Source organism: Pituophis catenifer, unplaced genomic scaffold (genome assembly GCF_029215685.1).
Source record: "Pituophis catenifer annectens isolate HBS135680 unplaced genomic scaffold, rPitCat1.0.hap2 SCAF_3, whole genome shotgun sequence".
Taxonomy (NCBI): domain Eukaryota; kingdom Metazoa; phylum Chordata; class Lepidosauria; order Squamata; family Colubridae; genus Pituophis; species Pituophis catenifer.
This window is the reverse complement of record NW_027256883.1, coordinates 164,199,652-164,213,548: the sequence shown is the minus strand read 5'-3', so window position 1 is coordinate 164,213,548 and position 13,897 is coordinate 164,199,652. Positions and strand designations below refer to the sequence as shown.

The following is a 13,897-nucleotide window of genomic DNA, read 5'->3' as shown; positions in this document are numbered from 1 at the left end:
TCCTTCCTTCCTTCCTTCCTTCCTTCCTTCCTTCCTTCCTTCCTTCCTTCCTTCTTTCTTTCTTTCTTTCTTTCTTTCTTTCCCCTCCCTCTCTTCTTTTTTACCAAAGAACTATTTAATACTTGTAGGATATGTGATAGCACACAGAATGTTCCAACCTAGTATTCCCTATAGATGCTACAGAGATACATATTCTGGGCTGCAGCCAAGTAGATTCAAGTTTGGCAAATCTGATTAGTCTTGGTTGTTTTCTTCCAAACTCACCATTTTATCATGAGGTACAATTTGTACTGTGCAGTATGATAAGTATCACAAATCCTGAAGACGTCTCTGACTCAATGTTTAAATAATTTTGGTATGCATTATTAATAGCAATAATTATATCAAGGATTCTTCTAACAGACTTGTGTAAGATGAATGTGAGCAGATTCCTGGGGGTATTTTCAATTACCCGGCCCAGCCCGGCCCAGCCCAGCCCAAACTAAATCTATTTCCTCACTGACTTATTGAAATCTACTGAAGTCTCTCACCTTTTTCCCTATCTTCATCACTTGGCAGCATTTTTTCCAGACCTTCTTCCCATGGAGCCGATTCTCCATTTGGCATGGCTTTATTCTGCTGCTGAGCCAGCTTTTGCCTGACGGAGTTGATTTCCCGTCTCAAGAGTCGAACGCGACGAGTTCGGGCACCGCTTGACCTCATGGTGCTCACTACGTCCAGCTTTTCCAGTAGTTCCTTCAGTTGTACTTCCAAGGAAAGATGAGCTCGGTTCTCGGCAACAAGAATATTGTCAACTGCAATTAGAAATACTGGATGTGTGATAACAATTGAGAAAGTTCTCTGCATCTCAAGACAGACCTACTCACCATTCTTACCTAGCTGAACATTATACTACATTATGAACATTATACCATAGGCAAGAAATTCATCACTTAAATCTGTAATCAGTTAAATATTTTTGTATAAGACACTTTTCAAAGTGACTTCTTAAGTTGCTTTACATTTTTATATACATGTAGTTGTCTTTATTACATCAGAAATAGCTCAGAAACTTACCATCCTCCCAAGAAAAACGATAAAAATCTTCTGTCTTTGGAGATTCAGGCAAATGAATCCCCACTTGGGGGTCAAAGCCAATATTCTCAGCTTGCCGTCGTGCATGGCGTAATATTGAGCCTCCAAGGTCTCTGAGCCGGACAGCTGCTCGATGGAAAATTGTGTCTTTAGAATTATACCTCATGCAATTGGCAAGGATAAGGTTAAAATCTTCTTCAAATTCATCCAGTGTTTGGTACTGGTGGGACTCCAGCTTCTTCCTCATGGTAGAAAAATCCATTGGCTTGGAAATGAATTCCAGGTAATCTGGAACCTAAACATATAAAACCTGTACAATTACAAAAATCATTAACTAGCCAACCAGGGTATACCCATCATAAGTATTCTGTATGTCCTCTTATTGGCACTGGGTTTGAACATAAAGTTACAAGAATGCCACTTACTTATTTAATTACATTCCCTTCAGCTCTCGTAAACAGAACTATCTTGCTAAGAGATAGGAGTCCATTTCCATATAGACTGGCTGGGGGATTTTGGGAGTTGAAGTCCACCCATATTCAAGCTTCCAAGGTTGAGAAACACTGATATAGACAGTACTCAGGTTGGGACAGTTTGGTAGCTCTTTGCGCAAGCAGTTTATTCTTCAAAAATACTTCATTTTATGAAACAGTAACTTGAAATAATCAAGTAACAAGACTTTATTGTTGCAAGTTGTATTTTTACATTGTCCAAGAGCTGTCAGAATTTTATTTTTTTCAGTTGCTGGGCACTATAAATGCTTTTATTTGATGATAAAAGAACAAGAATATTGCACTGTTTATCTCTGTAAAAATGAGAGAAACTTTGCAAGAGCGATAGTTTTTGTGAAATTTCAGCATTTTGCACCCCTCAAACTCTTTGTAATATTGCAAGGTTATCTTTAATTTGTGGGTCCTGAAGGAGGTTTTTTTAATTGTCCAAATGATTCAATGCTCCCAAGTGCTGCATTGCCAATCCCTGATACAGCCATTCCTCTAAACAGAGTCTTTAGATCATCCTAACCAGGTATCTAGGTACTTGCCTCACTCAGGTTTACAGGATCTGCAAAGATCTGGGCTGGATCCTTTTCCTGCAGTAAATCCAGTGTTGTGCGCAGAAGAACATTGAATGGTGTCAGCTGTAACTCCATAGCAGCTTGCTGAACCTTTACCTGAAATCAGAATAATACTATTATTCAGAGATACCAGAGAGAGGAAAAAAAAGAATATTTCCTTTTCATATATAATAAATCTACAAAGCTCACTCATTCATCATATAACACTGTAAAATGGACTGTAAACAAATCCCAGGGAGTTATCCAATGTATGAAATTGTCTGATAGTACATAGGAGCATAAATTTCAACACGACCAAATTTACTCTGCTCAACTTATATCACTTTGTCAGAACAAGACAGTGATTATTTAAAGCATAAAACTGCAAACTAAAGCAGATACTAGCTGTAAAATGGCATTTTACATGACTATGAAATTTAGAAATATAGCTTTGTTGAAACCCTTAACTTAAATAACATATAGTTATGCCTTCCCATCTTTATACAGATACATAAAGATCCATTATTAGACAAGTGATAACTGGTGAAGGACCATGGCACATCCTCTCCAGGGAAGCTCATCCAGGCAGCCTGCTGATCTTGTAACACCAAACAAAAATATTCATATTTCCCCAAACAATCAAATGTGCCCTAAAACATTTTTTAATCACACAATTTCCAATCCATTTCCAGATTTATCTTTGGCTGCAATTATATGGCAACTTAATACAGTGTGAGTCACACTAAACAAAGTGATGTTTGATTCTGAATAAACATGCTTAGAACTGGAAATCAGCATAGAAATAATTAATATAATCCCCTTTCTTGGTCTAATCAACATGAAATATTATTCATATTTATATGCCACCTGGAGTTGTTTCAATATGAGATGAGTGGCAAATAAATTTCATGAATTAATTAATTAATGATGAATTAATTAATCCATCCTTCAGTAGCTATAAAAATCTATAATGCATATGCAACTTCAGTAGCAATTAATATACAGAAATGATGCTAAAGCACCATCAAGACATGCTTCTATTTACCTGTTCACGTTTGAGTTTCTCACGTTTACGAATTAATTCAATGAGCAGCCGTGCTCTTTCTAGGTCATGTCGAAGTTTCTGCCAATATTTAAGCTCTTCTTTTACTGCACTAGTCTTTTCATCCTGCTCCTTCTGTGGAGATAACATTTTATTGCTACAGATTGTATTCTGTCACTTCACATCTCGCAATTTTCTTTTTCTCTCCACAATAATTCACAATTAGGATCTACCTAAAATGCAGTATCTAATGCTTAACCATAAAGATTTAACCCAAGTGAATCTTAACTCTTGGTGCTAGGTTGCTTATGTGATTGTCTTTCCCAGGTTATTTTTGATCCATCCATTCAGTCCAATAGGATGCTCTGGGTCCTGTCTGTTTTAGAGTGTCGGCCAGTGGGGCCCAAGAGAAGAGCTTTTTCTGTTGTGGCACCTGCCGTCTGGAATATCATCCCTCTGGAAATTAGGTCAGCCCTCTTCTCATTGGTCTTTTGTTAAGCCTAGAAGGCATGGCTCTGTGCTCGAGTCTGGTATCCCAGATGTGGATCAAGTCCCATTTCTCAGTTGTGCTGAATGTCTTGCTTATTGCTTTTATCATTTTTGTGGTAGATATGTGTTTTATGATTTTTGTATATATACATATATATATATATATATATTTTCTTTTCTTTTTGTAGGCCTTTATGTGTATTTCTCTTTAGCCAGGTTCTTCCTACGTAAACCAAGATTTTTATACAGCCCTAGTTCAGTGAAATCACAATCCACTAGTTTCTAGGCTTTTTTCAGGCAGCCAGCAAGCACCCTGTTGCCCATTGGGAGACCAAGGAGACTAAGATAGAAATAGATCTAGGAAGAACCTGGCTAAAGAGAAATACCTCTATCATCTATCTATCTATCTATCTATCTATCTATCTATCTATCTATCTATCTATCTATCTATCTATCTATCAATCTATCTATTTCCAGGCTTAAGGAATAGTTTCATGAATGTATCTCATCTTGGTTTTGCCTCTTTTCTATATTGTGTACTGTGTTTCCCTGAAAATAAGACCCTGTCTTATATTTTTTTGAACCCCAAAATAAGCGCTTGGCCTTATTTTCGGGGAGGTCTTATTATTTTGGGGTGCATGGAGGAAACCAGAGGAAATGGCGGGGACCAGCTGCGCATGTGTTTAAATATTTTCAGGGAGGGCTTATTTTCAGGCGGGGCTTATTTAAGCGCATGCGCTCAAAAGCCCAATTGGGCTTATTATCAGAGGATGTCTTACAGAGTAACAGAGGAAACAGAGTAATATAAAATTTTGATGATATGCAACCATAACTGATAGTAAAGGAACTATGCAATGGAAGCATCCAGTAAGAGAAGATTTAATGATTGCATTACTACTATTCATTCAAACTTTCAAAGTTAACTAACTTATTCTAACTAACAATAGCTATTCTAGAAAGGATTGTTTTCATCCAATTCTTTCCTAAACCTTCCCATTCAGTTTACCAAACATTTCTCTTTCATACTACTCCAGCAGCACTATTATGATGAAAAATTTTTATACCAGTTCTGCATTTCTTTGGGACTGTAAGTGAGAGTGTAGCCTCCGTATCAGTGGTACACCATTTCTTGACTGACGTTTCAGTAGCCAATAATTGTGCAGCCTCTGCATGAACTGATTCTTTCTCTGGAAGTTGAGTCCACTGCAGATTTTATTCAGCCTGGGGAAAATAATAGCATCAAAAGAGCTTATCCCTTATTAAATCCAATTTCAGATTCCGCAAATCCACATGAGGCATGGTAAGTCCTCTACTTCAGGCAATATGGACCACTGCCTAATTCTCTAGTCACATGAGCTTTAAATACAAACTATGCAGTATCTCAGATTAGAGGATTTTCAACTAGAAAATTAATGCCACTAGAAACAGTTGTACAGATCCAGTTCAGCAGCAGTAATAGTAAAATGAGCTATGCCCATCCACCAAATGAGCTCAAACGAACAAAATTTACTTCACACTTTTAATTAACCAAAGCAATTTAGTATTTCAAAAAACATTTTTGTACAATATAAACTTCAAGAAACAAGGTTAGCTGTGGGCTGGGGCTACAATCAAACACATAATAAGGCTGCCTCATTCATCCCGAAATCTGTTAGATAAGTTTTTCTAATTCCCCTCCCACAGGGTTGCTACCAACAACCACCCTGTAGAATGATCCCTAAAGAGAGAGACATTGAGAGAGGGGAAGGAAGGCTAGACTTCGCTCCCCCTGTTCTGGCTATTTAGAAGGGACCCTAAAAGTTTATTCATTTGCTCATTTCAAATAATATTTATTTTTATCTGCCTCTTTAAATGCCTTATAAGCCATTTTGGAGGGATTGTTTATTCTACAGTAGTGGCCGAAATTGTGGAAACCTTTTGGGAAAAGTGTATTTTTAAGGTTTGATGGCTAATTAACACCATTTTTGTTTTTGAGTTTTAAGATAATCATATTCCACTGCTGGAATGGCCTTGGAATAGGCCAGACTTAACCCAATTGAAAATCTATGGAGCCGACTAAAGAAACTTGTTAGTCAGAAGCGACCCAGCAATAAAGCGACCCAGTTAATAGAAGCAATCAATTCAATCTTGGTTTCACATTATAACAGCTGCAGAACTAAAAGACTTGGTTCACTCCATGGGAAGACGTTGTAAGGCCATAATTCATGCTAAAGGATACCCAACTAAGTATTAACTGACATGGTGATAATTTTTGTATATTTCATTTTTTCTATGGTGATAATTTTTGTATATCTCATTTTTTTCTATGTGTTTCACTTTTCTTTATGCTGTAACTGCTATTCCAATAGCAAATCCTTAATAAAAGATTGCATTACATTCTTGATTAAGAATATAAGAATTAATTATAAAATTATTGATATATAATTTTATGGTACTACTCCAAAAAAAAAGTGCTGTTATTAGCTAGTTTTAGAAAATACACTTTTCCCAAAATGTTTCCACAATTTTGGCCACTACTGTACAAGGAAGGATGTAAATAATTGGAATCTGTACATAGGTTAAGTCTGTTGAGATGGAAGCAGAAACCAGGGAAGATAGACTACTAGGCCATGGATCTATACTGAAACAATGGCTGGAACAGCTGTGCCACTCACCGGTAAGAAGGGATCTGTGTGACCATTAGCAGAGGTGCAGAAGCACTGTTTTCCTTTTTCACCTTCTGCTTCCAATTTACTTTGCTTTTATTTTTGGGACTGACCCTCTCCATTGTCACATTCTTTACAATGTCCTCATCTCCTTCATGAGCAGTAGTTGCATGTCCTTTTTTCACAGTGCCAGGAGGGGAATGTGCCTCGCAATAAGCAGTTTTGCGCACAGTAAATGTAGTGCCGTTGAGACTGGTCTCCCTCATGGGCTCAATCTTCATGAAGAGACCAGCTCTCTGGGCACAGGTAACATGGAAAGCAGTGTAGCAGTTCATTTTGTGGCACTGTATAGCTGCTCCCATGCCCTTCTGCTTGCAGATGTAGCAAGTTAGTTTCCAGCGGGCAGGCGGGATATTTTCTATTCCCTCAATGGGTTCCAGAAACACAGTGTTTGCAAAACAGATTTCTGGGATCCAGATGGCACAAACAACATGAGCCCAGTGACCATCACTGGTCTGTTTGAATGCTCCACCTTTGTTTGGACACAAGACACAATCAACAGGGTGGGAAGGGGATTGTAAACAGCAGCGACAAAGCCATTGTCCCTCAGGGATGTAGGGAACTCCATAACACTCCTGGTGCACAGCCAAGTTGCAAATGTCACAAAATAAAATGACATTGCTGTTATGACATTCATCATCCATGCAAACACAACAAACAGCATCCTCATCTATCATAGTCTGTTGGGCTCCATTATTACGACTCTCCAAATACGACTCTTTCTCCAGACGATCCAGTAGCAATTCAAAAGTCTCTGCAGAAATTGACCCATACCCATCACTCTTCCTTTTGTCATTGATCATGTCAAGCCAGGCCAAATCCTCCTCATCCAAATCATACTCCACTTCAGCATCAACATCCTCGAGTGGTTTCTCAATATATTGATAGTAAGCTGAAGGCAAGGGTGGTGCATCCAGCTGGCTGAAAGAGTCAATCATGCGAAAGCTGGGCTGTGGTAGATGAAAAGATGCTCCCGAAGCATGTTTGGCGCATGTCTCCTTTTTTTTACCTTTGCACTGATTTTTCTTAGATTTTGAAGGAAAAAGGGGTTGTTCGCTGTTTTCTTTGTTACTGTTGCATTCTGTGATGTCCTGGGCGGTTAGCTCATCCTCGGTAATGATCTTTAGAGGATCATAAATGCTGATGCGATGGAGACGGCCATCAATATCGACTTCCACTATTCGCTGAGCCTGGGCGTATGTCAGGGTCTCTCGGGTGGGTGAGCATTTCAAACTGTATGGTGAAGGAGAACGTCTTCCCTCTAAAGACTGCCTGGACCTCCTCCGAGGTTTCCTCATAGCAGCAAGTTAGAAAACCTATAGGATAGTACAACAGAAAATAGTTTGAACCCACCACTATATTCAAGCATGTGGACATCATTTTAGTACATGGAGTCTAACTTATTAGCTGATGAATTGCTTGGAGTGATTTCTAATTAGTGGTACTTAGAAACAAAGCACACCCAACAGCAGTTTAGTTAACCATAGTTTATTGAATAAAGCACAACTGGTCAAATTTTGACAATATACTGTATAAGCTATAAACCAGGGGACTCTATCAGGGGTGGGTTCTACTTACCTTTACTACCGGTTTGCACCAGGGCCGCGCACAAGCGTTTTGTTGATGTCGGGGTCGGTGGGCAGAGCCTCCTGCCGGTTTTACTACCAGTTCTATAGAACCGGTACGAACCGGGGGCAACCCACCACTGGATTCTATAGACACCAGTTTGTTTGTTTAGAAAACCTACATGGTGGCTTATCTTTACATGGTCATCCTTTGTGGCTCACAAATGACATCTAACAAAAACAGAATAAATATGATCAACTAAATCTAGAACAACACCTTATATCCCAATTTCAGTGCCACAACCTCCGATCAAGTGTACAGTTACCCTTGCATTTGCTAACCTCACTTTTATCCTAATCCATTGCTGGGGTGAAAATTTTCAAAGTCATGGGAACCAAAATTATTAATATATATTCACACAAGAAATCTTGCAAGTTTATCAATATTATTTAAGTGGTTAGCGATTCCCACAGTGACAAGATTCTCATAATAGCCTACATCAAAGCCAAGCAAACCAAATTATGATTATAACACAAGCTGGGATCCAGGCAATAAACAGGTTTTATTTAATAATATATCATCTCACTTCCTTCAAAATCAGTCTCTCCTGACATTTTTGTAATATTCCTGAAGTTTTTCTAATATTATTTGTAATATCACAATATTCTTGGGATTTAAGGCTGCAGATGCTTCAAAGCATGCTAATTCTTTTTACAAATAAATGAGAATGACTAAACTATTGGCGCAGCCATAATATTCAAATGGGTATGGCTATCTTTTGGACATTAGAAATTGAGTTTCTTTGCTACTCTAAAGAACACAGCTAAATATTTTAACCTAAAAAAATCATGAATACCAACCATGGCTAGATTAAAACATCTACTCTTCAAATCATGATTCCTGAGGCTAGTTTCTTTAAGATACATATCCATAGTTATAACGATGCTACCTATTCTAGGCAACATAGAACGTTGCAACTAACTTCAACTGGATGGTTTCCAAATACTTCCTTTCCTAACCAGACCGCAAACCAGACTTGCTGTGGCTTGTATATATATTACACTAAACCAGTTTGTCTAGGTTCCAACATCACAGCAACCTACATTTAATCTAAAGCATAAGCAAATGTTTTCAAACTCCTTCCAATTGAGAAGCTGAAGAGCTTAAAGCTCACTAAGATGACTCCTTGTAACAAAAAGAAAACTTAGTATTCAATGTGAGCAAAACCTTTTAATCAAAACAAAACATGAAAATTAGGAATTATACTTTTTGACTAGAATCTAATCAAGTTTGACTCTAATGTTTGAAGCACAGTAAACATTATGAAATTAAATAACAGTGCCAAACAGCTATTGTCAGATAAGGCTCCTGTTAAAACAAAAATCTCCTAATGTAGATTGGCCTACAGTTTCGTTTTGCACAAAAAGCAAATCCTGGCTCCCAGGCTTATTATTTTGAAAGGTGTAATCATTATTCAGGGGCAATTTAATTTAAATAAATGAGCTTTCTAAAGCTGCCAAACCATTAGAAGTAGAAAAACCTTTAGAAACTAATTGCCAAGAAAAATATGTGAATACAGACACATAGGATTTTTTTTTTCTATGTCAATAAGTATTATATTGGGTTTTTTAAAAAATCAGTTTATAACAAGCTACGGTGTTACTAGTAGAAAACAAACATTTTGGCCACTAACTTGTAACTTCTGAACTTAATGTATCTGTCTTCCAAGGGAAAAAGGATTGCCAGAATGTCTATGGAATCCAAGGTTTTCATTTTTGTAACCACATATAATCACAAGATAGTTTAGCTAGACTAAACATAAAATGTTCAGCATACACAGCACCCTGAAAGACAAAGAAAGCATCAACTACCACTTTATTGTATACAGGTACATACTGTTATAAAAAACGAGCTTTTTGCATGTGTTGGAAGGTATCCTTTTTAGGAACTTTTTAATCCTGTTTACAGCAGCAGTTACACATACATTGCTTGTTTAGGCAGAAAATTACCATGGGACACTATCAGTAATACAGATTTCCTAGAAAATTTTTAACTGTGAAACTTTCTGCTGCTTTAAATCAAGCGAGATCCAATCTCACATTACTGACTTCTATTTAATATTGTAATTTTACTTCCGTGTAATAAACATATAAAAAGTATCCTCCACCGATACTCTGTAGCATATAAAGATTTCTCCTGTAGCTAAAAGTATCAGAATTGATTTGGAAATATCTAAATATGATGTGATTTCCACATTTCACCTCCTCCATCCCCAAAAGGGGAAAGTCCATTTCCAAAGATTATGTTGGAAATTAATGTTCTGCTTTAGGATTCTACTACCTCAGCAGATGGCAGCACTGAGCTGAATTAGTTTACTCTCAGAAGTGCTAAAGGGCTGGCTGTGGTCTGTAGGTCTGTCTTTCTGTCTGTCTGTCTCTTTCCATCCTACTATCCATCCTATTTATATGACCATCCATATCACAAACCATGATTCTCTGCAGTATCCAAAAAAAAAAAACCCATAAAAGGGCAATATTAAAAATATTCCACAATTTAAAAAATTATTATTAAAAGGCTAGAGGAGAATGTTAAATGTTACAATCAATGTAGCCACATCATTAAATCACCAGTTAATATTGTAAGAGAACCACAATGGAATTTTAGGTAACTAAGGTGGGGAACTGAGGAAAAAAGGTACTTTTATCACGTAGTCATAAAAACTGCCTGTATGTTGTCATCAAGGGTTAAATTCAATAAGAGAATTTAATGTCTTCTTTTATAACAAGGTAAAAGATATCTAAGGATATAGACTGAAATGTCTATAGACAATACCAGTGATGGCCAAACTTTGGCCTTGGCATGTCAAAAATTCAGAAAATAACATAATAACAGAATTGGAAGCAACGGACCTTGGAGGACTCCTAGTCCAACTTCTATACCATTCCAAACAAATGGCTGTTCTTAAAAGCCTCCAATTGAGGCTCCCACCCTCACTGAAGAAAAAACAAAAAAAACAAAAACCCAATTCTTTACACACAGTCCTCGACTTAAGGCCAAAATGGCTATTGCTAAGGAAGACAGTTGTTAAGTGAATTTTGCCCTGTTTTATTATCTTTCTTGCCACAGTTGTTAAGTGAATCACTTAAGTAATCACATGATCCCGGGACACTGCAATTGTCATAAATATGAATCAGTTTCCAAGCATCTGAATCAGGGGTGGGTTCTACTTACCTTTACTACCAGTTCGCAGTGGGGCCGTGTATGTGCGCTTGCTTCGCTCACACACGCATGCACTCTTCTGCACAAGTGCAGAAGCTTCTGCGTATGCGAAGCATTTTGATGATGTCGGGGTCAGTGGGCGGAGCCTCCCGCCGGTTTTACTACTGGTTCTATAGAACCGGTGCAAACCGGGGGCAACCCACCACTGATCTGAATTTTGATCACATAACCCAGAGGACGCTGCAATAGTTCTAATAGTTTTCTAGTGAAAAATGGTCATAAGTCATCTTTTTTAGTGTTGGTGTATCTTTGAATGGTCACTAAATAAACTGTTGTAAGTCGAGGACTACCCGTATTTATTTTTAAAAAATACAGTCCAACTATGTGATCTCCAGATTTGTGGCACACCACTTACCTTCAGGCAGTGTTCTCTTTTATTGGCAGGCCTACCCAATCTATCTCCAGATTGCACAAGGCCTTTGTTCTTTAAGTAGCTTCACACCATATTCTTGTGCAGTCTCCGCAACCTCCAAAAATCTTGTGAGAATGAAGTGTGCTTTCAAGAATAGTTGTTGGGAGTTGGTGAATGGTGGTGTGTCAGCCAAAATGTCACGGCCTGTCACATGGGTGTTGTAGATTCGCCATCATTGGACTACACTCAGCTTTCTCAATCCTCTTTAATCAATGGCTGAACTTGGCTCCAGTAATCAAATAGAATAAATAAACAAGGGCTACCGGATCTCCGCTGCAAAAATCAGATAATCTGATCGGCAAAAAATAGCATTTTCTTTAGATGCTCTAATAATATTCAGATTTTTGAAGCCTAGATCTGATAGCCATAAAATAAAGCTTTAGGCTACTTCAGGCAACATGGAATAACTTTATATGGTGCACTAAGCACTTATGTAATATGTTTCTGATGTTACACAAAGTGGTTTAGTTATTATGACTTAGCATTGTGTAAACCAAGCCAATATCACTTGTTCAACAAATAATGCTTAAAACAAATGCAAATAATGCACTATCCAAGCCATTTAGTTACTCTGCCCGGTTAAGTAAATTTTAACCAGGAGATTGGATTCTCCCTAACAAATTATTTATCATTTGGGAGTGCTCTTGGAGCTGGTATTGTCATTTGGGTCAACGTAACCTTAAGCGTATTTATCACATGGATATTCCAATACAAATTTGACATGGACAGAGATACTGTATTCAAAACAGAATGAAATTGTTAATAAGGATGGCCATTATGTTATCTAACTGCTTTGTGTTATTCAACAGCTTCCAGCTGTTTACGGAACCAATTTAAAGACTTGATGTTAAAACTACCAGAGTTAGGGACAAATTATCAGAAAAATTGTCTGAGATTGTTAAATTATCTTAAGTATCTTTCTCAGAATGCTTCAAGCAAATAAAAATAGGGTACCCCCAAATTCTTTGGCTGTTAATTTTTAAACACAGTGTTAATGTTTTTCTAGAATCTTTCTACTTTTTTAGTGCTCTGCTGTTGGTCTTATTTTTATTCTGCAGCTTTGTATGTGTTTGTTAGATTTTATCTGTACTCTTATTAATTTCTGTCTAGAAAACTCCAAATCTTTGATGGTACTTAATGTAATGCATAAAAGGGATATCCAGCATTTGTCTAATAAATAAAATATAGCAGTTTTTTTACATTTCTTGGCCTAAAAATAATCAAAAAGCTATTATGTAATTCCCTAAATTCATTAATCATATAACTCATCTTTCAGTATTTCAGACAACTACAAAGATAACTGCTTCAAGAGCAGAGGGTAAGGCAATCAATAATATATTATTTAATTGCATGCATATAACTCAAAGCATTTCAATTTCAAAATAATTTTATGAAGTGGATTTGGATTAGCAATAACAACTTATTCCAAGTTACACGGTATTTAATTCTCACATTCAAGCCTCGTATATTTAAGTGAAAACACAATAATACTCCCAGCAGAAAGAAATAACTCTACAGAATCATTTCATAGTGAACAAATTGGTCCAAATATTAAGAATAATTTTTTTTGAAAATAAATGAAATTCTCAGCATTCAGTTTCTAATATTCAATTAGTACCTAGTAATCAGTTCTCACTATTAAACTTAGTCTAGCAAGGAATATGACTGACTGATCAAATCTTATCCACACATATTAATTATATTAGCTTTTCTATGCTATTGCGGTTTTCTGTGATTGATTGATTTTTATTATCCTACAGGAGAGTCAGTTTGTACTAGTGGCTAAGTTATCAGGCTGGAAACTAGAATTCTAGCCCCTCTTTAGCCATAAAAGCCAGCTGGGTGACTTTGGGCCAGTCATTCCCTCTCAACCAATGACATCAGGCTCGAGCGACAAGCCAGTTGATCAAATCCCATTGTAATCAATAGATCAATATTCAGTTGATTCAAAAAAAAGTTGACCCTACACTTGCGGGAAAACACTAGGAAGAAAATAACGATATAGCACTTCATATTATTCTGACTATAATACTAAAGAATAACCTAAAAATCTGTTCAATAAATAGTAAGGGGGCATAAATTCATAAATATCAAATTAAAAGATATTTATAATACATTCTTTATACTCCACAGTCAGATCTCTGGGGCATAGTCTGCCTACATTACTGAACAAAAAATAATTCTAAGGAATCAAAGAATAGTGTTGCTGATAATTCAAGGATTGAATTACTTCATCAAATAAGCAAACATGAAACAGGAGATTAGTAAGGGAGTCC

At 37.0% G+C, this 13,897-nt stretch overlaps 1 protein-coding gene across 1 annotated transcript in view; it reads right to left on the bottom strand.

Moving 5' to 3' along the window:
• The window catches only part of BRPF3 (bromodomain and PHD finger containing 3), a 31,035-nt gene extending 23,359 nt beyond the window's left edge, over window positions 1–7,676 (bottom strand). The window contains exons 1-6 of the mRNA XM_070941462.1: window positions 6,314–7,676; window positions 4,724–4,880; window positions 3,174–3,305; window positions 2,117–2,245; window positions 1,057–1,369; window positions 531–794 (exon numbers count right to left, since the gene is read on the bottom strand). Coding sequence (XP_070797563.1) covers window positions 531–794; window positions 1,057–1,369; window positions 2,117–2,245; window positions 3,174–3,305; window positions 4,724–4,880; window positions 6,314–7,662 — 2,344 coding nt within the window. The 5' untranslated portion in view covers window positions 7,663–7,676. The remainder of the gene's footprint in view (window positions 1–530; window positions 795–1,056; window positions 1,370–2,116; window positions 2,246–3,173; window positions 3,306–4,723; window positions 4,881–6,313) is intronic.
• Window positions 7,677–13,897: the final 6,221 nt, after the last annotated feature.